The sequence below is a fragment of the Misgurnus anguillicaudatus genome, chromosome 18 (assembly GCF_027580225.2).
Source record: "Misgurnus anguillicaudatus chromosome 18, ASM2758022v2, whole genome shotgun sequence".
NCBI lineage: Eukaryota > Metazoa > Chordata > Actinopteri > Cypriniformes > Cobitidae > Misgurnus > Misgurnus anguillicaudatus.
Genome location: NC_073354.2, coordinates 32,481,390 through 32,497,857, shown reverse-complemented (window position 1 = coordinate 32,497,857; position 16,468 = coordinate 32,481,390). Strand labels below are relative to the sequence as shown.

The 16,468-nt window shown below is 34.4% G+C and overlaps 1 protein-coding gene across 1 annotated transcript; it reads left to right on the top strand.

Moving 5' to 3' along the window:
• The first annotated feature begins 622 nt into the window (after nt 1–622).
• Nucleotides 623–16,172, top strand: plg (plasminogen). Its single transcript, XM_073856338.1, has 20 exons — nt 623–751; nt 899–928; nt 1,478–1,604; nt 1,714–1,820; nt 3,575–3,689; nt 3,794–3,933; nt 4,423–4,543; nt 4,629–4,747; nt 4,822–4,984; nt 6,198–6,322; nt 6,428–6,584; nt 6,673–6,875; nt 6,937–7,112; nt 7,213–7,306; nt 9,141–9,255; nt 10,971–11,048; nt 11,147–11,287; nt 11,694–11,800; nt 15,400–15,545; nt 15,775–16,172. Exons 1-20 carry the CDS (start codon nt 703–705, stop codon nt 15,934–15,936), a joined length of 2,475 nt encoding a protein of 824 aa, XP_073712439.1. The 5' UTR covers nt 623–702; the 3' UTR covers nt 15,937–16,172.
• Nucleotides 16,173–16,468: the final 296 nt, after the last annotated feature.

Genomic DNA, 16,468 nt, shown 5'->3' with positions numbered 1-16,468 from the left:
TGAACACTGAAAATATCTAAATAAGAATAGCAAATAAGAATAATACATCTTTTTTAATTGTGATCATATATTTAGATAGCGTTGGCATACCTTCTTGTTTTAATAGCACTAAAAGTGGCGTATTTTCCTGGCAGTTTAAATCATGAAGCAATCACACTGGCTTCAAAAGAACATGGAATTTGTTCACAGTTGCAAAATTGGGTTGTTTTTTGTGTATTGAGTTGGCCGCTTAGTTGATAATTAACTTGTTGATTTAAGACATTGATGGGAATTTTCGTTTTATTAGGACAGGACATATCGGTGCATTTAATTTCTTTTTCAAAATACTGTTTCAAATCGCTGTGTTTGCTTAATTTACAGTTTACCAAAATTACTTGGTAATAAATTGCTTTTAAAATAAAAATAAAAAAGACCTTAATACCCTCTTTTACAATTTCCTATTCAAGGCAATTTTTACAACAATAAAACAACTTAATGTACAGAACATCAAATGAGATATTTTTTGATTATCATTCAGGTAAATTGTGAGATCCGAAACGTTAATGGCGGGTTCTGAACACATTGATCGGCAAACCTAATATGACCTGATCCAAGTCCTTGTTAGGATAATGATTGATAGATGACTGACTACACTGTGATGTTTGTTGTCCTGTTTAAAAGATTCAGAATCTCTGTGCTCAGTTTGCTTGTGAAAGCTCCAACATGGAGTTTCAAAAAGCAGGTCTTTTATTTTGTCTTTTCCTTTTCTCGGGTAAGTCAATGAACTGTCATTCCTCAACATCATTTAATTATTGGTCCATTTCTTTTACCTTTTAAATGATTGTAATCTAAACAAACTTATGATCAATAACAATAATTTCATCTGGATGTCCAATGTGATGAATCCTGTTACCTGCAGGTGTCCTAAGGGGCCACACCGAAAGCACAGGTAACAAAATGGCTTGAAAATTGTATTTGTTCTTCATATATATCTTATTATACTCAATACTGTGTTTGTATTTGAGAAATGTTTCTTTAAGTTATAGTAAATGGGTTCTTATTTAGGACAGTTCTGCCTTGTTCATTTTAGTGAACCTAAATCGCAGAATCAAAAACATTTTTGCTAAATAGTACTAAAAACTCGTAATCATAGGGGAACCATTTTTAGTGCTATGTAGCACCAATGAAGAACCATATGGGGTGATATAGCACCACTATATCTAAACGTATGGTTCTACACAGGTGGCACTTAAAATGGCTCCCCTATGATTACAAGCCAGTGAACCACTTTGGCACTGTTTGTTTTAAGAGTATACAATATAAATTATTGTTGTTTTCTGTACTGTGTCACCTTAACACATAATTTAAAAATGATGCCAGGTGAATAGTTTCAGGCTGACAAGATATTTTATGAAAGAAGTATGTTGGAAGAAATAACATTTACTGTATGTTAAAATCATGACAAAAACATGATTTGCCATAATTTTACATCCTATAGATGTTCTGGATTCATACATTAAAACTGACGGGGCTTGGATAGTAAAAGTGACCAAATCACGGTACACTGTAAAAACAGTGGAAGAATGTGCCATCAAGTGTGACAAAGAGACTTCCTTTACATGCAGGTGCAGTTGACACCATTGTTAATTTTGGCTCTTTTCTAGGTGAACTACTCTGGATTGATTTGAGATTAATCTGATATTGCACACACTGTATACTGCATTTGTATTGCAGGTCTTTTTACTATATTGAAAAGGATCAGGACTGTATAACATTACCTGCAAATTCTAAGACTGATCCAATACTGCGAAGAATGACCACTGCACTATATGAGAAAAAAGGTAAGACTTCATAGCCTAATTTCAATTTAGGACTGTTTAGTATTCCAAGTTTCCATATACACTACTTTTGTCGAAATTAACTTAAAGTACATTATAGTCATTACAATTATAGTCATGGACATGCTAGGTTAACATCCCTAAGTTAATATGTAATCTTCCCAGATTTATCAAAGTGTAGTTTGGCCCATGTCAGTAAACAAAGTAAAGAGGATTATCTAAAAATCTATCGTCCAACAAGGGTTTCTGTTGCAAGTACTGTGTAAGATTAAAAAGTATTTTTATTTTATTTTATGTGCCGCTCTCTCAGAGGCATCATAAACATTTAAATTGTGGAGTCATGTGTCCCCTCGGTTTTTTTGTGCTAAGAGGATTTTGCATGCCAGCTCAACATCATTAAAGCATTTTTTTTTTTTATCGGTAACTTTGTTTTATAGACAAAATATGACCAGTTTTTCAGCCAGTGGTTTTAAAAAAAAGTTGCCAGCCAGCACCAGCATTTTTTTGAAAAAAAATGATTAATTGAATTTAATAAATTTTTTTAAGGTAAGCGGTTGCAATCAATTTATTTAAGCTACATTTAAACAAAAAAGATTAGTAAAGTAAAATAAAATATAAAGCTTTTGTTTAAATGTAGCTTAAATAAATTGATTGCAACCACTGACCTTAAAAAAATTGATTAAATTCAATGAATAATTTTTTTCAGTGTCCAGGGAGTATAGCGGAAATATGGATTGCCGTAAAAACTTGTCATTGGCAGGGAAGCGATTTCTCTTAATTGACGAGTTAACTCTTCAATGGCGCACTGCAAAAAGTGATTTTCAAGAAAAATTATTCTTAGTATTTTTGTCTTGTTTTCAGTAAAAATATCTAAATATTCTTAAATTAAAATGCTTTTTCTTGAGTAGCAAAATGACCCAAGAAAATAAGTCTAGTTCTTAGACCAAAAATATCAAATTTAAGTGATTTTGTGTATAAAACAAGCAAACAAAAATCTGCCAATGGGTTAAGCAAAAAAATCTTGAAAATTTTTCTTAAACACTAAATTCAAGAAAAATTCAAGAAAATTTTGCATACCCCACTGGCAGATTATTTTGCTTGTTTTAAATTTTTTTTAATTAAAAATGAGTCTACTATCTACTGTCCTATGCTAAAACCGCTGAATTAAATAATTTACACTGCAAAAAATTATTTTCAAGAAAAATGATTCTTAGTGTTTTTCTCTTGTTTTCAGTAAAAATATCTAAAAACTATTAAATTAAGATGCTTTTTCTTGATGAGCAAAACGACCCAAGAAAATGTGTCTAGTTTTTAGTCCAAAATATATCAAATTTAAGTGATTTTGTGCATAAAACAAGCAAAAAAATCGGTCAATGGGGTAAGCAAAAAATCTTGAACATTTTTCTTAAACACTAAATTCAAGAAAAAATCAAGAAAAATGTGCTTACCCCATTGGCAGATTTTTTTGTTTGTTTTATGCACAAAATCACTTAAATTTGATATTTTTGTCTAAAAACTAGACTTATTTTCTTGGGTCGTTTTTGCTCATCAAGAAAAAGCATCTTAATTTAAGAATTTTTTGAAAGTTTTACTACAAACAAGACAAAAATACTAAGAAGTGTTTTCTTGAAAATCATTTTTTGCAGTGTAATTTATAATACATGTTCTGCTATTTTGTTTGAAAGTGTATGCTGCTTTACAATTATTTGTTTTTTTTTGGACTGATGTGTGCATCTGCCGTGTATTTCTTTACACAGTTTACTTAGTGGAATGTGTCAGTGGAATTGGCACAGACTACAGAGGGACAAAAACCAGGACAAAAACAGGAAAATTATGTCAGCGATGGGAGTCTCTTTTCCCTCATAAGCCAAAGTATGCATCCTAATCCTAAACTTTTTCCATATATTCAGTAAAAACTGATTGAAAATAAAACCAACACAATATATGATTATCATCCACCATAATGTATCTCACAGCATTACACCAAAGACACACCCAAAAGCTGACCTGGAGTTCAACTTCTGTCGTAACCCAGATGGAGACCTAGGAGGTCCCTGGTGCTACACTACAGATCTGGATAAAAGATGGGAAAACTGTGATATCCAAGACTGCACAGGTACATCCAGCTGTTTATTTTAAAGGGACACTCCACTTTTTAAAAAATAAGCTCCCCTAGAGTTAAACATTTGATTCTTACCATTTTGGAATCCATTCAGCTGATCTCCGGGTCTGGCGGTACCACTTTTAGCATAGCTTAGCACAATCCATTGAATCTGATTAGACCATTAGCATCGCGCTAAAAAATAACTAAAGAGTTTCCATATTTTTCTTTTTAAAACTTGACTCTTCTGTAGATACATTGTGTACTAAGACAGACAGAAAATTAAAAGTTGTGATTTTCTAGGCAGATGTGGTTAGGAACTTTACTCTCATTCTGGCGTAATAATCAAGGACTTGCTGATGTAATGGCTGCAGCAGGCGTAGTGATATTACACACTGCCCGAAAATAGTCCCCTGCCATTAAAAGAAAACCAAGGGGACTATTTTCAGGCAGTGCGTAATTTTAATTTTAAGTAAAAAAAATCACACTCTTAAATATTTGTAGAGGAATGTATACACTGCAGTGGAGAAAACTACAGAGGAAAGGTCGCCAAAACTGAGAGCGGATACACCTGCCAACGTTGGGACTCTCAAACACCACACAACCATGGTTACATCCCTTCAGCGTGAGAAAACAGTCTTTTAAAGCATGCATTTGGTAGTGCCCCTCTTGTACATGTACACGTTTTAAATGTGGTGTGTGTTTTTAAGTCTTCCGGAGAAGTACTTGGAGGAGAACTATTGCAGAAACCCTGACGGAGAGCCCAGGCCCTGGTGCTTTACCACCGATCCAAACAAACGCTGGGAAGCCTGCTCTATTCCTCGATGCAGTAAGCCTCTGAGATATTGGATTGAGTTGATTGTCAAAGTATTTGTTCACTAACACTTTTATTTTATATTCAAGCGACCGAACCACCTACAATTGTACCAGAGCTTACTTGTGTTACTGGAGAAGGCAGCTCATACAGGGGCACGGTTTCTGTGACTGAATCAGGGAAAACTTGCCAGAACTGGGCATCTCAAACTCCTCACAAGCATTCCAGAAATCATGAGAACTACCCATGCAAGTAAGCATCAATCAGTATGTTTATAAGGACAGCAATGATTCGATATTAACTACCATGTAAACAGGGATTTTTGGTTGACATAATGAATAAAGTAAACACAAATCGAATTAAGACATGCACACCTTAAAAGGACACTCCACTTTTTTGAAAATATCCTCATTTTCAAGCTCCCTTAGAGGTAAACATTTGATTCTACCATTTTGAAATCCATTCAGCCAATCTCTGGGTCTGGCGGTACCACTTTTAGCATAGTTTAGCATAATCCATAGAATCTGATTAGACCATTAGCATTGCACTCAAAATAACCAAAGAGTTTTTATATTTTTCCTTTTTAAAACTTGACTCTTCTGTAGTTACATCGTGTACTAAGACCGACAGAAAATTAAAAGTTGAGAGTTTCTAGCCGATATGGCTAGGAACTATACTCTCATTCTGGCGTAATAATCAAGGACTTTGCTGTCGTAACATGGCTGCAGGAGGTGCAATGAAGTCTCCTGATATTGAAAGTAACCAAGGGGACTATTTTCAGGCAGTCCGTAATATCACTACGCCTCTTGCAGCCATGTTAAGGCAGCAAAGTCTTTGATTATTGCACCAGAACGAGAGTATAGTTCCTAGCCATATCTGCCTAGAAAATCGCAACTTTTAATTTTCTGTCGGTCTTAGTACACGATGTAACTACAGAAGAGTCAAGTTTTAAATAGGAAAAATATCGAAACTCTTTGGTTTTTTTTTTTATCGCGATGCTAATGGTCTAATCAGATTTAATGGATTATGCTAAGCTATGCTAAAAGTGGTACCGCCAGACCCAGAGATCAGCTAAATGGATTCCAAAACGGTAAAAATCAGATGTTTAACTCTAAGGGAGCTGGAAAATGAGCATATATTTTTTTAAAGTGGAGTGTCCCTTTAAGCACAATAAACACAACAAGACACGACACGGCACGGCAGTGGTTAACCTTATGACAGCAAACTAAAGAGCCAATCCAAAGCCACTTTAGGCCTGCAAGGTTAGAATGAGAAATGCATACAGCCTGAAGTATTAGTTCTGTAACGCTTCCACAAATTTTACGACCTATGTTTACAACACGGGTGGTTACAAAAATCCAGCTGCGTGTATTGCGTGTACAGTGGACGTAGGCTGAAATTCCCAAGAACTGACTTGAAAACATTTTTTTTGTTACTTTTAAATTAAAGAATGGTTTTATTGCAAAGGTCTCGAGGGAAACTACTGCAGGAACCCTGATAATGAGAGAAGTCCCTGGTGTTACACCACAGACCCTAAGACCCGCTGGGAATACTGCAATGTGCCCACTTGTGGAGATCAACCTCGGCCTGGTGCCATTATAAATTCATTACACATATCAATGCTGGGTTTCTTTCCCTGTTATTCTTTATGTGCCAGTGGTGAAATATGTAACACTGTATATATTTGATTCACAGAAGACCCGGTCATTCCTGAAGGGGAGGAATGTTACGAAGGTGATGGGAGCTCATACCGCGGTGTCATGTCAGAGACCATCAGCGGAAAGAAATGCCAGTTCTGGGCATCCATGGAACCTCATAAACATTCCAAAACACCTCAAGACTTCCCCAAAGCGTAAGAAGTCAAATTTAGAATCAAATTATGTGGTGATCTTCAAATTGGTAACTCTGGTTCTAGATGGCATGTTTATCCCATCTTACAGCGATCTGAGGAGGAACCTGTGCAGGAACCCAGATGGTGATTCAGCCCCATGGTGCTACACCACTGACCCCTCTGTTCGGTGGGAGTATTGTAACATTGAACGATGTAACAGCAAACCCAGCACACCTGTTCTTGAGTCAACTGTCAAACCATCTTTAGTCGCAGTTCCTCCAGTCGTACCACCCAGTTCTTCAGAACCAGATTGTAACCACATACATACCAAACAACCATCGACAGTACTAAGTATCACCTATGGGGTTGAGAGTCACAATGTGTTTTGTTTCTTGTTTAGATTGTAAGATTGGCAGTGGAGCAGATTACCGGGGTCCCACATCTATAACTGCAACGGGAGTAACATGCCAAGCATGGAGCTCTATGACACCTCATCAGCATTCCAGTTTTACCCCCGAGTCACATCCAGACAAGGGTCTTGAGTCTAATGTAGGTTTATGCAGAATTTTCGGTATATATTTTTGAAAAAATATTCAACAATAATAATTGACGAAGGAAATAACACAGATTTACTTGTTAACCATGTTAGCAATGCAGAAACCCAGATAATGATGTGAATGGACCTTGGTGCTATACAACAGATCGAAACAAGAAGTGGGATTACTGTCTCATCTCAGACTGTGGTAAGAGTGCTTAATATTTCTCTGGAAAATGTTTGACTGCAATTCTATCCCCTTGTGGTTCAAACCCCAGATGCCTTGTTTGTTGTTCATAACCAAAACTTAAAAACGTTTTTAAAAATTACAATAAGAGTGGATTGTTAACGCCTCTTGTCAAGCTTTAAACGGATACAGAAGTGCCATTCAAAAACTTCTTTTAACTTGTATGAAATCTGATAAATTATTTGATGAAAAATTTAAAAATGTTCTTTGCACCTGAACAGTGGCGGCTGGTGACTTCTCTTCCAAGGGCCACGAATTTAAAATATGTGTTCAAGTGCGTTGCTCGTCATGTCAAAATATGTGTTTGTCGCATTATGTGAACCATTTGCAATATTTCATAAAAGTGGGACCCACCAGCATGATCATATTGATATAGAAATAGGATAATGATTAACATTTTTAACACTGCAAAAAATGATTTCAGAAAAAATTCTAGTATTTTTATATTTTGTTTTTAGTAAAAATATCTAAAAATTCTTAAATTAAGATGCTTTTTTTGATGAGCAAAATTACCCAACAAAATAGTTGCTCTAGTTTTTAAAGCAAAAATATCACATTTAAGTGATTTTGTGCATAAAATAAGCAAAAAAAATCTGCCAATGGGGTAAGCAAAAAAATCTTGAAAAATTTTCTTAAACACTAAATTCAAGAAAAATTTAAGAAAAATTCAGCCCATTGGCAGATTTTTTTTTTTTTTTGCTTGTTTTATGCACAAAATCACTTACATTTGAAACTTGTGGTCTAAAAACTAGACTTATTTTCTTGGGTTGTTTTGCTCTTCAAGAAAAAGCAGTGCAATTTTTTTGCAGTGCAATTTTTTTGCAGTAAAATTTTTTTGCAGTGCAATTTTTTTGCAGTGAACATTTACAGTGCAGCGTTTGTATTATCCATTCACACATTCCCGACCCTAATTTCTCCTGCACCCCATATATCATCTTCACTTTTATTTCTCCGCTTGTTTTGTTGTTGTGTTTGGCAACGGGAGCTACACTGCAAAAAATGACTCTCTTAGTATTTTTGTCTTGTTTTCAGTAAAAATTTCTAAAAATTCTTAAATCAAGATGTATTTTCTTGATGAGCAAAATGACCTAAGAAAATAAATCTATAGTTTTTAGACAAAAAATATAAAATTTAAGTGAATTTGTGCTTAAAACAAGCTAAATTATCTGCCAATGGGGTGAGAATTTTTTTTAAATTAAGTTTAAAGAAAAAACAAAACTTATTTTTAGATTTTTTTTCTCATCCCATTGGCAGATATTTTTGCTTGTTTTAAGCACAAATTCGCTTAAATTGTATATTTTTTGTTTATAAACTAGATGTATTTCTTAGGTCATTTTGCTCACCAAGAAAAAGTATCTTAATTTAAGAATTTTAGATATTTCTACTGAAAACAAGACAAAAACACTAAGTATATGATATAAAATATGCCTGCCTGCTGAAAGCATTTATAGGAGTGAAATGCATTGTTTGCATACAATCTCACATGAAGACAAGAGGCACGGGTCAAAACGTTCATGAAATACTGGATTATATACTTTTGTTGCTTTATAGTAACTTTTTCATCTTCTTGAAGCTTGTGCAAAGGCGTTACAATCCAACCCCAATCCTAAACCCAGAACACTTTTAAAAACGTTATTAACATTTGCTTCCGAAGAACAAAGAAAGTCATTGTAGGATTGAACAATGTAAAGTGTTTAAAATGTACATTTTTGGGTGAACTATTCCTTTAAATATTAAATATCTTGCTATGTAAGACAAATACTGTAAGATACATACTGTATTCTTGCCCAATCAGACAGTCTGAAATGTGGACAACCAGCAGTTAAACCTAAACGTTGCTTTGGGCGAATTGTTGGAGGATGCGTTTCCAAACCACACTCCTGGCCTTGGCAGATCAGTCTTCGAACCAGGTACACAAATTTTTTTCCTGTGTTTACAGGATGATATGTTCACTGTAAAAAACCTTGTTGCACTTAAATTATTAAGTTTAATCAATTTGAAATTGCAATTCATTTCAATTTTCTGTGGGGAAGTGAGGAATTGCTTAAATAAATAAAATTGAAATAACTTAACCTAATTCAACCTAATTTTTATTATTTATAGCAACTCCTCACTAGTCAAGAAGATTGAAATGAATTGTAAATTGATTGCTGTGGTCTAACCACCTTATTATTGACGTAAATGTGGGCCATCTTTGAGCTCCTCTGTGTGTACGACTTCCAATGAGCCACTAAAGCTAATGGTAGTCTATTGCGAGGGACACGAGTGTGCTCTTTTGACTGGCTTTTTAATGTTTATTATGAAATCCAGGAAGACCGGCATAATTTGTGCAGTTAGGGGTTGCCTTATAGCTGGTACAAACGCAGTAAATCTCTACAAATTTGTTTTAACCATAATACATGCATTAGAGCCGAATGTGTGTGTGGCGCACAAGCAATCAACATCTGTAACCACACCATCCACATCCAATAAAACCTTTCATAGACACTGCCATTGTATTGTACAATAAACACAATAATTGTTTAAACACAACTAATATTTGTTGGTAAAAAATATGCTGATTTATTCTGCTACTATATATTATTACAAAAATGCAATTACAGTACAGAATATATACGATATAAACTGATATAAAATGTTATGATAGTTCTTAATGTGTTTGCGAGTACTTTTGTTATGTTAAATAAAAAAGCAAATAATTTAATAAGCTCATGTCTCCATCTAGTGCATAAGAAGCGATAATAATATTTTCATTAAACAAAAACAATCCTAAATAAATGTAATAGTTTAATATGTTTATTATAGTTTGTTCAAATAACTTACAATGTGTTGAATGAGAAAGATGCTGCTGACTATCAGACCACATGAAGCTTGATGTGTCACCATAAAAACTCAAACAAGTCCATGAAAAATGTATGTTTTAAAAACCTCACACCAGGACAGTTTAAACCATTGCCTGAAAAGCTTAAAAAACGAATTCTTGGTCTATTCCATGTACAAACACTCGACTGACTTTTCCATTGTAAAGTATGTCTCTGTGCTTTTATATTTGCGCATCAAAGACCTGTCACCACCGAGGAACAACACAAAATGACTAAATATATATCTTCATATGATATATCAGGACACTTGTTTATTTCATCATCCCATGGGGTTTTACATGGCAGGTGTAGAAAATTTTTACCATAACTGTTTAAATCATGTTTTGTGTGTGCTCCCACGACACTGTTTTCTACCGGCTTGCTATTGAAACGAACATCTCGCACAAGAAAGGGAAATGTGTTACATCACTTACTTCCGCGTTCGAAAAAAAGGTGAAGAGAATGTGAATCAACTTGCAATATAATAATTGTAAATTGATTGTTGATTAAACAACTCTTGTAAAGTTGATTAAACTTACAAATTTAGGTGCAACATCGAATTTTTTACAACTATTTTAACTTTTAAGGAAATCAGAATTTTGAAAAAGTACACGAAAATAAAATACTGTAAACCGCAAAATAGCATGCCTAGTCTTAAAAAAAATGTTAATATTTTTTTAAGGAAAACCTTTTTGTCTTCTATTTACACGTTTTTTTCAGCAGATTCAATGTTAACATATATTAACTTTACATTTCTGTCAAAGTGCCGGCAAAATTCACTTCTGTGGTGGAACTCTAATAGATGCACAGTGGGTCCTGACTGCAGCCCATTGCCTTGAAAAGTAAGTGAAAATTTATATTATAATTATTTTACCATTTGACAAGATTGGTAAATGTCTGAAAAGAGCAAGTTATTCAATGTATACCTCCCATCACGCAGGTCTTCGAGGCCGTCCTTCTACAAGATCTTCCTTGGGGTCCATACAGAACGAGCCAATGAACCCTCCAAACAGGAACGAGATGTTTCTAAGATTGTTATGGGACCGACTGGAACCGACATTGCTCTTCTTAAGTTAGACAGGTAACTGTTGTCCATTGTTGATGTCTGAAACAGTAGTGCAGTAGTGTTGCCATTGCAGATTAAAATATTCAAAAAAGTAAACTGGTGAGTCAATGGTCAAATGTTTAATGTGTTGGTAAAACACACCATTTACTTTAAAGTATTATTTGGCATCCCAGATGTGTTCTGTGCATACACTGGAAAAACAAACTTCTGGACATCGGTTGCACATTAATTGAAATGTATTTCATTTTAAGAAAACTTGATACAATCGTTGAACTGGTGTACATAATTAAATTGTGTCAATCCAACAAAATTTTATTTTTTAAAGAAAAATCAATGTGCAACCGGAGATTTTTTCAGTGTGTCAAAAATTGATTTGTACAATATTATTTATTTGACAAACTTCCAATGTGTTTCATTTTAGGCCTGCAGCTATAAATGATAAGGTATCACCTGTTTGTCTACCAGAAAAGGACTACGTTGTACCAAGTGGTACAGAATGCTACGTGACAGGCTGGGGAGAGACGGAGGGTAAGTGGCTTTAACAAGTCATTTTTATTGAATGTATTTACTATTCTTCAGCTTTTATTCTTCACGTTTATGTTTTTCCAGTCACGTAAGACTTACTGTCTTCTGTGAAACACAAAACAGAAAAGCAAAGTATAGATATACTACAGAATGTCAAGCTCCAAAAAAAAAAAAACACTGTAAAAAATGTGCTGTAATTTTGCAGCTGGTTGCCAGTAACTTACTGTACAAGATCTAAAAATGTTTCATGTTCATTTAACTTTGAACAAAATGTTGCCAGTAAATAACATACATGTAAAATCTACAATAAGTTACTGGCAGCTAGTTGCCAGTAATACCCAGTAATACTGTAATTTCTACAGAATTTTTTTTACAGTGAATGACTTACCAATTCAAGTTTTCGTAAGTCATATGATACATTTGGGTAAGGGAAAAGAGTATCTTAACTTGTATTTAAGAGCACACACTTAAAATCTTACCTTGACATTTTTGCGTAATTGCTGTGTTCGCCATTTCTGCTCTCATGGATATTAAAATTCCTGTTAAGTCAATCTAGACAATTGTTTCGAAAAATGTTAGAAATGTATTGCTAGAACACGCCACAAAGACTGTAAACTATGCATTACTGAATTACAGAGTTAGGGGGCTGTGTATACAGTACCTGGTATTAAGATGCATTTTTGTCAATCGCCCCAGCGACAGCTTTTGTACCTTTTTTTGACAGTGCAAGTGAACAAGAGAGACACATTCATGTTTACACCTGGTCAGAGGTGTAAAAAGTACTCAAAAATGCCACTGTTAAAAAAGTGCTGAGTGTAAATTTTACTCAATTAAAAGTATCTGGCCAGAATCATATTTGAGTAAAAGTAAAAAAGTACCGCATTAAAATTGTACTTTACTATTAAAACAACACTGTAAAAAAATCCATAGAAATTGCAGCTGGGTTGCCGGTAACTTACCGTAGATTTAAATTTATGTTATTTACTGGCAACATTTTGTTCAAAGTTAAATGAAAATTAAACATAAACAAGTCTCCGTCTTCACAGAGCAAAACCAAAAAACAGCATCAAGCAAAACATTCCGGAAAACAAAATCTGCAGCAAAAAAACAGAAAAAGGTTGATGATGATTTCTGGTTCCCAGAATGCTTTGCATGAGGCTGCTATTGCTTAGTTTTATTCCGTAAAGACAAAGACTTGTTAATATTCAAAAAATTTTTAACTTTGAACAAACTCTTGCCAGTAAATAACATACATTTAAATCTACGGTGAATTACCGGCAACCCAGCTGCAATAACATTGTAATTTATACTGATTATTTTACAGTGAAGTAAAAGTAACAGGAAGAATAAAAAACTAGAGATTCTTGTTTAAGCTTTTAATTTCTAAAAACATGAAGTGAATGAACCACATACAAGGTTTTATCCTGCTTTACAACTTTTTGTATTTACTTGTATTTATTTGTCAAACTATAAGACTACATAATTACGCAAATGATACTCAAAGTTTTAAAACCTCGAATTTAACTTAAATTTCAAGCTCTATCAAGCCTCTTACACTGCAAAATATGACTTTCTTTCTTAGTACTTTTTCAGTAAAAATACCTAAACAATTCTTAAATTAAGATGTATTTTCTTGATAAGCAAAATGTCCTAGGAAAATAAGTCTAGTTTTTAGACAAAAAAATATAAAATTTAAGTGATTTTGTGCATAAAACAAGCAAAAAAAAATCTGCCAATGGTGTAAACAAAAATTTGCTTACCCCATTGGCAGATTTTTTTTGCTTGTTTTATGCACAAAATCACTTAAATTTTATATTTTTTGTCTAAAAACTAGTCTTATTTTCTTTGGTCATTTTGCTCATCAAGAAAAAGCATCTTAATTTAAGAATTTTTAGATATTTTTACTGAAAACAAGACAAAAATACTAAGAATTTTTTCTTGAAAATCATTTTTTGCAGTGTGCGCACTAAACAGCTGCTTCGAGATCGCTTTAAACAGGTGGTCTCGGAGCGGCTGTCGCCGAACTCTGGTGCGACCCATCTGTGATGTGAACGCTGCTCGACCTCAGGCCGAACCAAATATAGGAAGTTCTACACATGGTTGGGCCACTGGGCTTCCGTCGTGACGTGAGCCGGGTGTTATATTGTGGGTTAACAACAAACAAGGCAATCTTGGTCCATTGCAGAGATTCGCTGTCACCTGGACGTTTGAGTAGATGGTTGTATAAATGCATAGCTGTCCTCCACACACACAAATGTGATGGCTCTGTGTGAAGGTCTTTTAATAGAACAGTTGCGCAATTTCACGTTAAAGGGGCAGTAAGTAGGGTTTTAATTGTTTTATTAATCAAAATCAATGTCTTTATTCATAAATATGTCCTCATTGGTGTCAAATGACCTCTGCCAATGATCTGACTTTTCTTTGTAAGAATTTCTCCTTTTTACTTACATTGAATGGGTAAGTCCAAGAAGGCATCCATGTTGTTTCGCTGTATTGATAAACTGTAATAGCAGAGAGGGACAAAAAGCACTAGCCTACCAACGTGTTTCCACATGTTTTCATTCAGAACACGTGAACTAGCTGAAACGGACAAGGAGATCAGCGATTAAGGGCTTGTTATAGTTGTGCGTAGGTCCTACGGCATAACAGCGACGGCGTAGGTTCCGCGTCGGTTTTCATTTATACTTTTGTGTCGTCGTCCGCATCGACGTGCAAACACACGCGTGACCGATGGTAGGCAGTATCCACGGGTGCAACCACAGTAGCAGCACACACGTGAAAGAAGAAGAAGCTTAGCAAGTTAACCCACAAACGAAGAAGAAACAGCAACTGTGTATAATTTGAGAAGACCAGCAATGATGGAAGTAAATAAACAGTGACTTTTGATGCAGTTTGAGTTAAATTTTTTGTGAGGTGCGCGTCAGGCTACGCAAAGCTACGCACAGGCTACGGATAGCTTCTTGTTTTCAATAAAAATATCAAAAAATTCTTAAATTAAGATGCTTTTTCTTGATAAGCAAAACGACCCAAGAAAATAAGTCTATAGTTTTTAGACCAAAATATCAAATTTAAGTGATTTTGTGCATAAAACAAGCAAAAAAATCTGCCAATGGGGTAAGCAAAAAAATCTGGAACATTTTTCTTAAACACTAAATTCAAGAAAAATTTGCTTACCCCATTGGCAGATTTTTTTGCTTGTTTTATCCACAAATTCACCTAAATCTGATACATTTTGTCTAAAAACTAGACTTATTTTCTTAGAACATCTTGATTTAAGAATTTTTAGATATTTGTACTGAAAACAAGACAAAAATAATATGTAAGAAAGTCATTTTTTGCAGTGTATTTGAAAGTTGAGAAAAATGGCAGCTTTCTGTGAGTGGGCGTGGTTTCAGCGCTGACAGCGGACACGCCCCCACCACTTGAGATTTTTTCAAGTTTTGATAACATTCTTGGCATTTTGGTTTGTTGGTTAATAACACATTTTTCTATGGTGTGACAAATGCAGAACACATTTAATTTCTGACTTTAATAACTTCCAATTAGAATTGGAAAGGCATGAAAATGATGATGTCAAATAAAATGGTAATGTTGTTGTTTAGGAACCGGTGGTGAGGGTATCCTTAAAGAAACAGGCTTCCCAGTAATAGAAAATAAAATCTGCAACCGTCCATCATTTTTGAATGGGCGTGTAAAAGATCACGAGATGTGTGCAGGAAACATCGATGGTGGAACAGACAGTTGTCAGGTAAGGACACATGCACTGAACTCAAATGCACTGAAGTCTATGCATTATATGCAACTTGTAATTTGTACCAAAGCCTAATGGTTGTGCCCCGCTCCTCCATATGTGACAATATTTCATCCATTATTTGCATATGTATTATGCATCTAGTATGTAGAGTCATCAGATGAGGAACATTTGACTATTAAAATCAGAATCAAAATAACAAAGTACTTTATTCCTAATCATTTAGGGTGACAGCGGTGGGCCTCTCGTCTGCTACGCCCAGAACAGTTTTGTTCTTCAGGGTGTGACATCATGGGGTCTTGGCTGTGCTGAAGTCATGAAACCTGGAGTGTATGTACGCGTATCTAAGTTTGTCGACTGGATTGACAGAAGTATCAAAGGAAATTAATAAACAAAAGCACGTGGTGTGCCACGAAACAGAAATGCATGAGAATTAAAGTATTGAGGGCTAACAGGCAAGCCAACAGTGTCCGTCCGCCATATGTCAGTGTATACTGCTATATTCTTACATAGTTAAAATTTATGCTATCCTCTGTATTAATATAACTCACAAATGCAGTTGAAATGTACATGTTGGTTTAATCAAATCCTAATAGTTTTCCTACAATAAATAAGAGGTAAATACTTTTGCAGAAAGAATCTTTATTTGTGTTTCACTGTACAAATCTTAACAGTACAGTAGTGTTTTGTTTTACAAGTAAAGTTCGAACCTTGACAGAAAAGACAAGTAAAATGTTTTAAAGTAACTGATACTATTTAGAGTTATTATACTTTTTAAACTTTAAACACGATAAAACACAAAGAACTCTCCAACATAAAAATATATAGCATAACTATATGAATGCTTAAACCATCAACAATATATATATATTTTTTATATATTTTTATATATATATTTTTTTTTATTTTAAAAGGTGCAG